The 14,659-nt window shown below is 44.0% G+C and overlaps 2 protein-coding genes across 3 annotated transcripts; both read right to left on the bottom strand.

Annotated features, from left to right (window-relative positions):
- Positions 1-2,421: 2,421 nt before the first annotated feature.
- On the bottom strand, positions 2,422-5,597 carry spx (spexin hormone). Its single transcript, XM_069688192.1, has 6 exons — positions 5,535-5,597; positions 4,996-5,079; positions 4,780-4,837; positions 4,506-4,568; positions 4,261-4,347; positions 2,422-2,696 (listed from the first exon to the last, which is right to left on the bottom strand). Exons 1-6 carry the CDS (start codon positions 5,538-5,540, stop codon positions 2,632-2,634), a joined length of 363 nt encoding a protein of 120 aa, XP_069544293.1. The 5' UTR covers positions 5,541-5,597; the 3' UTR covers positions 2,422-2,631.
- An 878-nt stretch (positions 5,598-6,475) lies between these two features.
- Positions 6,476-14,281, bottom strand: golt1ba (golgi transport 1Ba). 2 transcript variants are annotated; one of them, XM_069688190.1, is made up of 6 exons: positions 14,117-14,229; positions 13,504-13,595; positions 12,604-12,782; positions 12,338-12,419; positions 9,886-9,920; positions 6,476-8,931 (listed from the first exon to the last, which is right to left on the bottom strand). In XM_069688190.1, the coding sequence occupies exons 1-5, from the start codon at positions 14,139-14,141 to the stop codon at positions 9,912-9,914; spliced, it is 387 nt and encodes a 128-aa protein (XP_069544291.1). In that variant the 5' UTR covers positions 14,142-14,229; the 3' UTR covers positions 6,476-8,931; positions 9,886-9,911. The 2 variants fall into 2 exon arrangements, with proteins under 2 accessions (XP_069544291.1, XP_069544292.1); XM_069688191.1 differs by lacking the exon at positions 9,886-9,920 and having other exon boundaries at positions 14,117-14,281.
- Between the last annotated feature and the right edge of the window lie 378 nt (positions 14,282-14,659).

Below are 14,659 nucleotides of genomic sequence, written 5' to 3'. Positions count from 1 at the left end.
ATTCAAGGAGTTTTCTTTGTTTACCATTTCCTCAGCCTGGTGTTGAAAGACTGTTGCTCACGATTTCAGTTTTCTTTGCTGTGATTTTTGTCTGGGAACACTGTATGTTGTTTTCGGGTTGTACGTCCGTCCGTCCGTCCGTCCATCCGGTTCTCGTGAACGCAATATCTCGATATTGCCTTGACAGAATTTCTTCAAATTTGGCAAAAAGGTTCACCTGATAATAAGGATGACCTAAATAGATTTTGTGGGCAAGGGTCAAGGGTCAAGGTCACTATAAGCCATTCTTGTAAACATGATATCTCTAAAGTTCCTTCAGGGAATTTCTTCAAATTTGGTGAAAATGTTCATTTGGATTCAAGAATGAACTGATAAGATATTGGTGATCAAAAGTCAAAGATTGAGGTCACTGTGACCCGACAAATTTACTGCGTGAATATGTGGCTCCACTCCAGAGGGAATCATTTCAAGTCATCTTACTGGGCGTGGCCTTCAGGTTGATTTGTAAACTATTGATGCAGCCTTTAACCAACCGGCATTGACCGACTTTAAAAAGTCTACCACTGCTGCAACTACATTTAGAAAAAAACAATTGACTTGAACATCATTGAACTTAACCACCAACACTGGTCACTGATTGGCTCAACCTTCAGAGTGGCTGAGCAAACGTTAGTGTGAACAGGGTTTCCAGACCACAAAAACAACCATGAAAACTAAAGCTGTGATTGACAGTCTGGTGGAGCCAGGCCAGAAAGCTCCAACCAAAAACAAAAATCTCCCACTTTTACCTGACTCTAATTTTAGATAAATTTCTCTATATTAACAAAAGAGACACCGGTCGATGCAAAAAACTCCATATTCATTCAAACCGATTTAATTCACATCCGACTTCGACAAACAAAACAGAAGACAAAAGCCAGCTGGGTATCACTTACACACCAAAGAAATAAATGCTTGCAAAGTTACAAATTATTCTGAATACCAGCAGCCCGATCAGCAGCTCAACCAACACCATCAGCACGTTGTCCTGTTTGGACAAAAAGTCTTTGATTTCCAGTCATCCAGAGTGAGTTAGAGGTTCAATCCACAAGCTGACAGGTGCATCCTTTACTCAGCAGACACATGGAAATCAAGCATGGCTGAGACCTCTAAACACCAACTGTGTTCTTCTGTGCGCTCTCCACAACCAGGTGTCCGTCACTTTTCACTCTCTCCTATTTAATAGCAGAAATGCAATAAAATAAATTAATAAAAATCCATACTCCAAACCTATGTTTTTAACAGGCAACTAATAACATTCCTCATGTTAGTTCACGGCTTCATTGGTTCCTGTCTGTTTGTATTTGTTAACATGTTGCTTGTCTCCTGGGCGTTAAGCCCCGCCCCTCCAGATTCCACCTGCGCCTCACCTGCTGCTGATCAGCTGCCACACACCAGCACTCACTCTTCCCATCAGACCAGCCTGTTTAAATACCTCCGTCCTGCAGCTACTTGCAGCCTGATGAGTCTCCTGGAGTGGAAACAGGCCGCGATCAGCTGCTGAGAGCCATTCAAGTCTTTTCTGCTCCTCGTGCTCTGCCTGGTTTCTGTTCATCACTCCACCCCGTCCGTCCCCTGCTCCAGTCTGTCCTGCTCCCGTCCTGCTGCTCCAGCGTTCTCCAGTCCCAGCTCTCAGTCCTCCGCCTCGGTCCCCAGTCTCCAGCCCACCCAGCCTTCAGTCATCAGTGCTCAGCCCTTCACCTCATCACCTCCTCCTCTGTCTCCAGATTCCAGCTTCCTTCAACCTTCCCCTCCTTACAATCAACATTGTCAACATCATCTCATCAGGCTCAAGACAGAAAAACAAAAGTTCCCTTTGCTGGAGGGGAAAAGGCCGTGAAAGTTCCACAAACACGTTGTGAAGATCAACTTTGATAGATCTCTATTCTTTAAATAAAACAGGCCCACTCACGCCTGATCATCATCCCACTGACTGAAACACTTGAGTCTACCTTCACCTTCAAATTACATGCTAATACTAAAAGTCCACTCATATAATTTTGGATTATTTTCATCAATGAAAAAACTTTATTTAATTGAATTGTCTACTTTTAGGACTTGTATGTTTTAGGTCGTATTTATGCAGAAATAAAAAATAATTCCTAAATAGTTCACAAACTTTCAACCACCACTGCAGTTCTTTTGTGTTATTTCAGTTTGAAAGTCTTCAGTTTTGTTCTACACAGTTGAACATAGGCTAAAAACTCGTATCCTTCATTTTCATTCATATCATGAAACTTTGTTTAATTTTGTACTTGTTATGTATTTGAAACATTATTAATGCTGTATGTTTACATGACACTGCGATCATAATAGTGATAAAATAAAATTCTGAAGACCACACAATCTCAAACCAGAAGTGCTATGAATTCAACTCTTTTTATTAAAACATTACATTTCAAACATCATCAGAGAATTTATATTTACAAAACAGCTGTTCTCACACAGAACATAACAGAGCCGACAAGAACAGAACCGACAGGAACAGGACCGACAGGAACAGGACCGACAGGAACAGGACCGACAGGAACAGGACCGACAGGAACAGGACCTTCCAAAAGATGATGCTGTCTGTCAGCTTCCCCGACAACATCAGAAGTATTCTCGCTTCCACAGCGGCAGCTCCTGGAAATACACCTCGTCTGGGTTCTCATCAGCTGGAGGAAACAGAGGAAACAAACATTAAATCATGAAATTAAAACATAAAAATCTTGAGGAGAAAGACAAAACAAAAGAATTCATTACATCAGGACTTCCTTAAAAGTTTGTAGATTAGAGAGACGGCTCATGAAGCTCTTTGCTGCATCAAATCAGGGATTCATGTTGATATTGTGTAGCAGTACTTGGATTAATAGTCAGATTTTCATTTGAAACCTGACCTTCCTGATGCTTTTTTAAAAAAAATTTTTTTTACCAAAGACTATGTTACTTGAATTTCATGTGAAAGTTTAGTAAGATCCTGAAATTTGATGTCTCGATGAGCGCAGGAACCCTCTGCAACTTCCACGTATTTTTTAATTCAAAGCTATTAAAACAACACAAATATATATAAAAAAAAACCCGTCATATTTAACCAATATTACCAAAAGAGAAATCCCCTTCTTGGAGTTTGGCGACATGTCCTTGGCCCCATTTAAATCTGATATTTTTTAAATCCTGGTTTTGTCCCCATAACTCCCCAAATGTTTACAGTTCCAGTTTGACTTCCACACTTAACTTCCACAAACAATGTCCTCTCAGTCTGTCCAGCTGTCTCATCCACATAAGAGATGAAAAGATCTGAGTTGATGAAAATATGAATATGCTTCTTTGGGTCGTGCTGAGAAATCAGCTTTATGAATAGCAGAAAGATGAATACTTTTTTTTGCCCTGAATTTTGTCCCACAGGCAACACTCATGCTGCTCTAACCCTTTGATTGGAGGTTGTTCCAGGCACCACGATGAACTTTAAAAAAAACATCCCTTCTTCCCTGATGTCTTTTAGCTAAAAAAACAAATCTGGTTGAAATATATGTACATTTTGAAGTGCTTGAAGATCCAATCATCTCTAATGATGTCATGCAAGAGAGCCAATAAAAACAAATGAAACGTTCAAAGTTATGATTGACATTTAAGGTGTATTGATTGATTCACTGCGTCAACTTAAAGCCTTGTTTGGAAACGTTACTGTCATCCCTGTTTAAATTACTGTATTACACATTTATTCAAACTATTGACAAACTGTGTCCCTTTCATATTAAAAGCCCTCCAGTGTTTATTTGTTCCTTAACAAGGCTTTAATTGATAAACACTTGCAGGACTTTGTAACTAAAATGAAGCAATCACGCTTTAGATGAGGAATCCAGAACAATTATTATAATGTTGACTTCATTAAATTAAAACAGTGGAAATATACATTATTTACTACTGTATGTAAACTCGCCACCCAGGAACAGTGGTTAGCGCAACGGCTTAGCTGTACCTGCACCTCAACAAATAACACACCTGCAACTGAGTGTCATTAAAAGTGTGGCAATGAATGACAGAATTGTTGTTGTTGTTTGATGATGCATATCAGAAATTAAGCAATTAAAATATATATTGTATATAGAGGAAGTAGCTTTCACCAACTGAAAGGTATAAGGATGTAAGGATATCTAGGTTTGGACGTCACTGTGCCGTCTCTGCTGAAAGGAAACATCTGCTCCAGCTGCTGTGTCAACTGGTCCAGATGCTGCTCACCTCCCTCTCTGGTCTGCTGCAGGAAGTTGAGCAGGACGGTGGCGGCCGGGTCCACACTCAGCTTCTCTGTGTTCTGACTGCGGGTTTCTGAAAGGGAACAAACACAGATTATCTGACTGCATGGGACAGAGCTGATTCAGGGACTGTTGCAGGAACCAGACTGAACACAAAGATGGAAACTCTCCTGTTAATCACATTCAAAATGTATTTATCTAAAGAAACTAATTTAGTAAACTGTGTTGTACCTAAGTGTAGCGTGTCATAGACGTCTCCTTCTTTTCGGTCCTCTGAAATGAACCTCCTTCCCTCTGAAAAAAAAAGGGGTTTAAAAGTCAGTTAATTATTTTCACAATAAAAGCGCTTATTTCAAGCTGTTTGTATTTAATCACAAACACTGTTGTGTTAACAGATAAGTACTTTTGAATGAAAACAAATTGTTGTAAAATAATATCCTTTTTATTTAATATTGAACGCTTTGGGGCTCCATAACAAGCACGTGATCTGCAGGTAACTACGTACGCGTGCCCTTCAGGTACAGCATAGCCTGCGGGGTCCAATTCCTCCGCTGGAACGAGCCCTTAATGAGGAAACAGGGACGAGCATTTAATTTGGCTTAAAGCTGCATTCATGCTTTTTATTTGTTCCTCTCACTTATAGATTATGAACAACTATTCCTCCGTTTTTAAGTGAAAGTATCACTGAATAGTTTTATGAAGTGAAATAAACCAGATGTACCTTCGGTGCGCTCCACGACTGCGAGATAAAAGTCGCCAACAGTAAAAGGGTGAGAACATAAGTGAGTGTCATGGTCCTCAAACCCTGCAGGAGATTAAGGAAAAAAAGAAACTGGAACAAATGTCTTTCATAATTTGTAAGCAGCAACAGAAGAAGACTCCCTCGGACGTGCGTTTTGGTGCGTAAAGAGCCACTGCTGCCAGGATAAGTGCACCAGGTCTCCTCTTCACAGGCATTTCATTCATCAGTCATTTTGAAACTTAAGTGCCAAATATTATAACTATGAATATGAACCACATTTAGAAAAATAACGTTTCTTTCAGGTGATGCCATGATGCGCAAAACGCTTTAAAAACGGTTGAATCGTAAAGCAACACGAATAAACCTGTTTTATTAAATCTAGTTCTTGAGAAAGGATGTATTCTTTTTTACTTTTGTCTTGATACTACTTAAAGAGTACCTGGAAAAAAAAGATCAAATCGGTCCCTGCTCAGATTTGTCCACCTAATTAAACCAAACATTGCGCGCGTTGCTCCTACCTTCATGGTGTCGGAGGTCCGGTGAGCCTGGTGTCCAGCACAGTCGGGGAGATAGTAAAAGGTTCAGGGCATTTGCCTGCGGTTCATCCTCTTCCTTCATTTATATCCTCAGGGCGGGAGCTCTGCGCGCGCCGCTCCCTCATGATGCCAGCAGCCATAGGTCACACCAGTTTGATGAAACGGAGGCAGTTAGGAGACTGAATGATCGATCAATCCCGCTCCGTCCATTCAGAGCTGGAGTACACTGTAAATACTTCTGAATTAAAACGGCTGCCATCAGCACTTTCTGCTTCTCGCGGTGGTTTTTCAGAATTAGTCACGTTGGAGGTGAAGGCTGTTCATTTATAACGTGGACGGGCACCGTGATGGCACCGCTGATAGGAGCAGCAATATTTATATTTCCCTCTGTGGGGATATTGATATGTTTGCAGCTTGCTCACTGGAGCACAATGCAGAGAAATGAGGGCTCGACTTTATGAATCAGAGCAACACAGCCAGGAATGAAAGGAATCATCCTGCAGGAGGGAATGAGAGGAAGGGCACTGTATTTCAGTTATTGACACACACACACACACACACACACACACACACACACACACACACACACACACACACACACACACACACACACACACACACACACACACACACACACACTATAAAAGTTATGATTTGTTTATAATGGTCTATTTTAAATCTAACTGTGTTTGAAGCCACGCTAATTAAATTAAATCCACGCTTACAAAGCAAGTGGTCTTAAAACCTACCGATTGATAATAACAAGTTAATAATGTTCATAAGTGTTCCCAAGAAGGCCTTAAAAAAAACATCTAAATTTGGACCCTTTCCTGAACACCATCAGAAGTGACGCTGAGTTTTTGCTGCGTGTAAAAAGTAAAGAGTCCATGATGACAAGAATAAAAGAGCAGGAACAACATGGATCAGTTACAAAGCGTACTTTCATAGTATATTTACAAAAGCGCCATACAGCAAAACATTCTCATTTCACAGGTAACTTCAGTTTTCTGGATGTTCTGGACAGACTCTCAGCTGAGGAGTCCGTTCACTCAGCCAGCAGTGGCCCGAGTTGTTGATGAAGATTTTTCTCCATAAACAAAATGCAAAAAGGAAGATTTGAAGTTTTAAACCCTGTGTGAAGAGGAAAAAAAGGAATCCAGACAATTCAGGGATGAATGAAGAGAAATCTAATCCTCATTTAGAAATAAAAACCTGCAGGTCTACACAGATGTGAAGCTGCAGCTGCTTCACGGTTTACAGCTGATAGTGTTAAAGTTCTCAGGTTTGAAATAACTTATTAAAGTGAGATGTTTCTGCTCTTCAGGACTACACCAGTGTTTTTCATGTTTTACTACATTTTAGGATTTATTTATTTCAACTTCGGTCTCATTGTCATAGTTTTGTCTTTAATCAGACCCACGTTGGAATAATAAGTAGCGTGACCTTTATACTGATCCTTCTCCACAGCATACCTTACATGTTTACATGTGTTCTCTACACCTCAGACAGACACTGGCTTCACTTCATTTCAGAGCTCTATGAAAATAAGCTCCACATATCATATCATCCATTGCAGTGAGCACGTTTCTCCTTTAAATTTAAATCCAGATTATATTTCTTGTGACATACTATTCATATGCTGCTCGTTTTCCCTCTCTGCTAGCAGTGATCTAAAACAAAGTAAAAACCAGTGGCTGCTTGGGAGATAAGAAGTCCACAAATGGAGGAAATAAACTGAAGAAAGGTCCTACTGGTGTTTTAAATCAGTTAAAGCTGGAGAGAAATGAAATCACTGCAGCTCAGTTGCTCATCAGTTTACCTGTCAGCGTCTTCCACATAAAGGTCAACTTTGGTGAATGTTTACAATTCATACAAGCCTATTATATATTATATTATACACGTTGCATCATCAAACACCATCTCCAGAAATTACGTTCCTATAAAACTATATTGATTTTCCCAGTAATGTTTCGGTTAACTGCTCGGTTGATTATGTTCAGCGACAACATTTCTTCTTCTTCTTTTTCTTAAACAAATGAAGGGCCACATTTATGAGCCTTATTGAAGTGGGCAGGAGGTGGTTGGGGTGGAGGGTGGGCGCACAAAACACACAAAACTCCCACCTGAGACGGGTCTGTGGGCAACAAAAGCGCTTTGATTGAAGTTAATTAAAGGTCACGGGTCGATTAAATGTTCAGTAAATAAAACAGTGTCTAAAGTCACTATAATGAAGTCGACCGACCGTCTTTACCAAACATGAATCAACAGCTGCCGGTGCCGAATCATGAAAAAGTTTTATAGTGCTGCAACGGCAGACATTTTGGTAGAAAAAAAATGGAGAACATTTTACTGATACATTCAGTATCAACAAATGACATTTGTGACTTGAATCGCATGTTAATTAATATGTCTCCATTTCATTTATAGAAAACAATCTTCTTATAATTGTTTCCTCAAAAACTGATAGTTGAATAAAACATGTAATTTCTAGAATTGCACCATCCAGTTTTACTGGTGTAAAATGGTTTATCAAAGAAACATGGTTTAGAGAGTTATAAAACCGCTAGAGAAGTCTGCAGGATAAGCTCGGGTGTCGTCAGACATCAACAAGTTTCTATTCAAATAATCGTCATCCTGGTGTGACCGCACTTTAATACGACTCACATTTAGTAGTTTTAGGGGGAAAACATAAAGAAACACTGGTATGATCCCACAGCACCACACAATACATGGAGTCAAGCACGAGTCATTTAAAAAACAAGTTACACAGAAATACTGGAAGCCAACCGCAAACAGAAACCACGAGGAACAAAGGAAATATCACAACAGACACAAATAGCTGCGAGACAGAAAGAAACATGGAGGAGATGCAGAGACACAAGATACTGGACAAAAAAAAGAAGCTTTCGTCCAAATAAAGTTAAAGCACAGAAACGTGACAACATGACGAGCTGGCAGCTCACTTCCTGTCCTGGTGGAGGGAGGCCACTTTAGTCTGTTGGTTCCACCGAGGAGGAAACTCACGTCGACGGTCGATGAGGCCTCGCGGAGTTTCATCCTCCATTTCCATGCAAGATGCAGTAAACGGTGACGGGATCAGTCACGTTGGCCATATTTACCAGTGACTTCAGTAATCCATCCTGAGTAACAGACTCGCTGCGGGAACCTTTGATTGGTGTGAGACTACAGACAGACAGTCTTTGCCTTCTGATGGGAGAAATCTGAACATTTAATTTGACCTGCTTTGAATCAGCGCAGAGGGAGACCGTCCTGCTTTATAAAAGCTGCTGTACTCTGTAAAGCTGCTGTCACAGCCGTCTCTGGGTAGGACAAGTCTCTGTTATACCATGGTGTTGCTCTCGCCCGCTTTGTCCACATACTGAAAGGAAACAGAGAAAGTGTGTTCAGTATCACCGGGTGGCTGTTCTGGTGTAAAGCATGATCGATGAGATGCAAAGTGTCGGCGTGATTAAAGCGGCGGCCGGCCGGCCGGCCGTCATCCTGCAGAGCAGGAGTCATCTGAAGCAGAGCATGCATGACTTCAGGGGAACACCACAGGTGAACGGGCAGACGGCAGCGCACCCTTCTGCTCATTTCTACAGGAGTTTTGTAAAACAAGTTGAAAACTGATTGTTTTTACTGATTTTATGAGCTTTGTTTTAATTCTAAGAGTTTGCTCCTTCAGCTGTGAAGTGTAAGTGGTGCCGTGATGTGAATGAAGCAGAGCGAAGCTGCAACATTCGTCAGCGGCTGAAGTTTCCTCACTCCATCATCATCAGCACCTGACTTACACATGTTTTTATGAGCTGTCAGATTGTTGTATTTAACTGAAGTCAGAAGCTTCTTTACAGGGAAACAACTAAATATGATCTGCTCCATCTCCCACTTTAATCCTGAGTAACTCTGATAGAGAATAAACAGCTTCATGTGAGATTTGCTGTCCGATGTGAGACAAGATTTCATGTTTCTTTAATAAACTATCAAATGTTTTGGTCTGGTTAGCTAACATGCCAGTATCTGACCAGCTAGCTTTTGTTACTAGTTAGCTGGTCAAAATTTTGGAAACGGCATTTTATACGAGCAAGTATAGTCAATAAAATGATATATTTTCCTACTAAAAACAAAACTAAAACATCATTGGTCTCAAGACTGCTAAATTCAAAGTCACCGTGTTTACCTGTGGTGTGAGCCTTTAAAGTGTGTTAAATAAAGATAAAAAAAAAATCAAAAGAGTGGTTATCAGCTCCCGAAGTTAAAACAAAAGTTTCCCGTCTGAGGATTGTAAAGCGTGTTAGGGATGTTAGCATGCGAGGGGAAATCGGCAGTGACTGACCACGACTGCTGATTGTCCTCAGAGCCCTACGAAGGCTTTAATGAAAAATAAATAAATAAATAAACAGACAGACAGAGAGACAGACAGACAGAGACATTCACCTCAAAACAAAGCTTCCCACACACTGCACCGTCGGAGCACGTTAATTAGCCACAAAACTAAAAAAATATATATTTATCAAAGACAGAGACAAAAACAGTCTCAGAACAGAATAGAATAGATTTTATTGTCATTGTACTCAAAACAATGAAAATCAATTTAGCCACTGTACAAAAATATATATTCTATTCTATTCTATTCTGTTCTGTTCATTGTGTGTATTCACAGGTGTAATTTAAAAGCATTGAAGCCCTTTTCTATACCACGTTGTACACCAGGGGGCGGTAGTGAGTCGTCCAGCCGTCGGCTCGACGTGACACTGAAATCTGTGACCAACAGAGTTTTCAGGAACACCGAGGGGAAGAACATGAGGGCGGGTCACAGAATCTGAAGGGGGGACAGATTTCAATGTAACACCGGCTCACAGAGTTTCCGTCGTCTTGTTCTGCTGTTACGCCGGAAGTCGTTTTAATTTTCTCTAACTGATGATTGTAAAGTTAGATTGTATGAATCAGTTCAGGCTGCAGTTGAGGTTAAAGGTCATCTCCTCATTATGAAGACCATCGTAGCAGGAAATACATCAACTACACTGAGAATGTTTTGCAGTACAGTTTGTGATGTCATTAACATTAAAGATCCGTTCTGAATGTCCAAACGAGCTCGGTAGGACCTCTCGGTCCTCTCGGGTCCTCTCGGGTCCTCTCGGTAGGACCTCTCGGTCCTCTCGGTCCTCTCGGGTCCTCTCGGGTCGTCGGTGATCCAGAGAGCTCCTGAGAGCGTCCGGCTGAAGAGTTTCAGTCCGACTCGGTGTGACGTCACTGACAGCGTTCGTATGTTTAATCAGCTGTTTGTTGATACGCGGTTCTTAAACGAACCAGGAGTACCGAGCTCGTACCGAGGACCCGAGAGGACCGAGAGGACCGAGAGGGACCGAGAGGACCCAGAGGACCGGAGAGGGACCGAGAGGACCCGAGAGGACCCAGAGGACCGGAGAGGACCGAGAGGACCGGAGAGGACCCAGAGGACCGGAGAGGACCGAGAGGACCGAGAGGGACCGAGAGGACCCGAGAGGACCCAGAGGACCGGAGAGGACCGAGAGGACCGGAGAGGACCCAGAGGACCGGAGAGGACCCGAGAGGACCCAGAGGACCGGAGAGGGACCGAGAGGACCCGAGAGGACCCGAGAGGACTGGAGAGGACCGGAGAGGACCCAGAGGACCGGAGAGGGACCGAGAGGACCGGAGAGGACCGAGAGGACCCGAGAGGACCGAGAGGGACCGAGAGGACCCGAGAGGACCCAGAGGACCGGAGAGGGACCGAGAGGACCCGAGAGGACCGGAGAGGACCGAGAGGACCCGAGAGGACCGAGAGGGACCGAGAGGACCCGAGAGGACCCAGAGGACCGGAGAGGACCGAGAGGACCCAAGAGGACCCAGAGGACCGGAGAGGACCCGAGAGGACTGGAGAGGACCCGAGAGGACCGAGAGGACCCGAGAGGACCCAGAGGACCGGAGAGGGACCGAGAGGACCCGAGAGGACCGAGAGGACCGGAGAGGACCCGAGAGGACCCAGAGGACCGGAGAGGACCGAGAGGACCGGAGAGGACCCGAGAGGACCGAGAGGACCTGAGAGGGACCGAGAGGACCCAGAGGACCGGAGAGGACCGGAGAGGACCGGAGAGGACCCGAGAGGACCCGAGAGGGACCGAGAGGACCCAGAGGACCGGAGAGGACCGAGAGGACCCGAGAGGACCCGAGAGGACCCGAGAGGACCCGAGAGAACCGATGTGGAGACCAGGAGCGTCGGAGAATACGTTCCTCTACGAGACGCCTTGATTACACATCTGTCTCTCCAGCTGTCAACTCTTCATTCTGCTCCTGAGAGTTTCAGCCCTCATCACAACGAGCTCCTCGTCCCTCGCTGGGCGGGGGACAGACTTCACGCTACTTTGACCGTCCTGTGGTACAAAGTGGTGTTACGAGACAGGCCGGGCCGGCGCGAGCTGGTTAGCACGCTAACATCAGCGGATATCCCTGCAGCACAAACACCTCCACATCTGTGACAAACCACCAACTCGGCTGTGTCAGCTTTTATAAGTTCAGTCCATTACTGGATGTTTTGAACTAAATACCTTTCAGGTACGGATCTCCGTTAAGTCCTCAAGACTGGAGTTATTTAGTGAATTGCTTCGTGTTGATTGTCTATCAGTTTCATCTGTAGCTGAACATCCAGGTGGAGGACTGCCCGGGTGGTGGAGGTGTGTGAACAGCGTGATTCATGACCAGGAGGAGGAGCCATGCCGAGCGGGAACCGAGCGGGAACCGGGCGGCGCCGCAGAACGCCTGATACTCACTGCGCTGATGAAGGGCAGGTTGAGGATGGAGCCGAGCACCGGTATTCTCCTGATGAAGCCCACGACAACTGGGAAGAAACCCCTGCAAAGATGACAGCGACGAGGGGAGGAGACAAAGACAAAGACGATTACTGTGGACACATAACAGCGTCCGGACCTGCACGGTGTCCCTGCGGCGTCCTTCAGAGTAAAGGTCCCGTGGTGTGTTTGTCCAGCTTCCTGTTTCTGCTCCACCTGAACCGTGCGACCGCTTTGTTTCCTCCTACCTGAACAGGAGGAAGAAACCGTAGACCTCCAGCACGACGCCGATGATGGGCCAGCCGATCAGCACCACCAACACTCCTCCCAGGAAGAAGCTGGTGGCCTTCATCTTGTGCTTCTGGAAGAAGAAGCGGAAAGTCCTCTCCAGCCCGATGACGAAGGCGAGTCCGGCGACGAACAGGATCTACGGCGCAAACGGCAGGTGGTTGAAAACCAGAACACAGAAACTTTACTACATCCTGCCTGAAGGTTTCTGGACTCGGCATCATGTGAACAGCTGGTGGCGCTGTTGAGACAAGATGACGAGTGAGGACACCACCGGCCACTTATTCTGATAGGGCTGAAGTTACCATGGTGATGTTGACCCAAACATTCATGATACTGACATACTGATTTACCTTTGAAATGTAATGAAGTATTTTAATTACTTCATCAAAGTAATGTAACTACTTGCATTGAATTACATTTTAATTACTGTCCTAACAAACACTTTAAACTGAGCAATAAAGCTGAAAAGTCCTAAAACACACACTTAAACTGTTCAATGTAAAACTAACAACACTGATTACTGTCAAACCTTTAAAAAGTTGTTCAAGAGAACCTGAATTAAGATTGAAATGTGACTCAGTAATGAACATGGATTTGATTGGCAGATGGAAGATGATGCAAAATCAAAAAAGAGAACCAATAAAACAAAGACAGAAGACTTCCTGCACGGAGAGAGCATGAATAGTGAATTCTACATCGAAGCTTTTCACTCAAATATATCAGTAATTAAATCACATGTTCCTCTTCACCGCCGTGTTAAAGAGGTTTTACAGAATAAAACACGAATGTGTGAAATCAGCGGCTGACGTGGAGGAAGACGCACCTGTCGGTTGTATTACAGGTAACATCATACTCACATTTCCAATAGCCAGCAGCGCTTTGTCAAAGAACAGGATCATCCCGAAGAAAAGGAAGAACACGCCGAAGCCGGTCAGTCCCATCCCGATCTCTGCAGCACATGAATCACATGAATGATCAACATCCACCTGAGATCAGCTTTCCTTAGAAGTGGTTGGGTTTCCACCTGCACTGTATGACGTCACCGGGTGGTCCCTTGAACTACACGTACTGAAGTGGGATAAAAAGCGAGATTTACATCGTTACAAGCCAAAGTTTGTGAAGTATCTGAGGAGTCCAGACCAGCTCGTTGTGTTTGGACATAGTTGATGAGTGACAGTACAGATTTGTCCTGTATATGATATTTCTGTACATATTTAAACTCTGCATGACTCTCAGTTTATTTCATGGACTCTACAATCACATGAAAACAGTGAAGGAGAAAAGGAAAGGTCGGTTTGAACGCGCTGCTTCACTTCAACGCATCCGGTCACTACGTGAATGTAACGTCACGTTACTTTACGGTAACGGACGTGCAGGAAGCTGCTGGCTGGCGTCGAGTTGGGCTCGTTTCATGTGTCCGTCCACGAGAGGAGGACTACAGCTAACTTCTGCACGAACAGCGGATCTTACTTTGGGAGTCCGTCAGAGAAATCATCGTGACGCGGAGTGGACCGGAGGAGACACAAAGGACAAGTCGAGGACAAGTCGAGGACGAAGTCTCCTGAAATGCCCGGTGTTCTTCTGAGTGAGTCTGATGACAGCTGCCTCTGCAGCAACAGCCACGTCTTCCGGAAACACACCTTCTCGCGATGTCGTCTTCCGGAACATCTCCGCGCTGCGTTCAAAGCAGCGTTACGTGTTGCGATCAATTACCGGACAGCCGGTAACAGATCCCGGACACCGAGCATCTCCTCCGCTCGTTCATCACACACACACACACCAACTACACACGAGTATTTACTGAAAACAAGAAGCATTTAAACCCTCGAAACTCTTGAACGTGTTTTTCCACCGATCACCTCTTGAACGCATCACAGAGGGTTGACTAGTGCTGCCCTCAGCTCGGTCTGTCAGGCAGCGCGGATGGTGACATGTTTAACAGCATTAGAGTTATTAGTTATACCAGACTGTCCAGGTTTGTATACAGCGTCAATTTGATGCTCTTTAAGCATG

Source organism: Brachyistius frenatus, unplaced genomic scaffold (genome assembly GCF_029030835.1).
Source record: "Brachyistius frenatus isolate BFR_SWC_R1_liver_20210118 unplaced genomic scaffold, ASM2903083v1 Contig_540, whole genome shotgun sequence".
NCBI classification, from domain to species: Eukaryota; Metazoa; Chordata; class Actinopteri; family Embiotocidae; genus Brachyistius; species Brachyistius frenatus.
The sequence above is the reverse complement of the archived record's forward strand: the minus strand, read 5'-3'. Positions and strand labels throughout refer to the sequence as shown.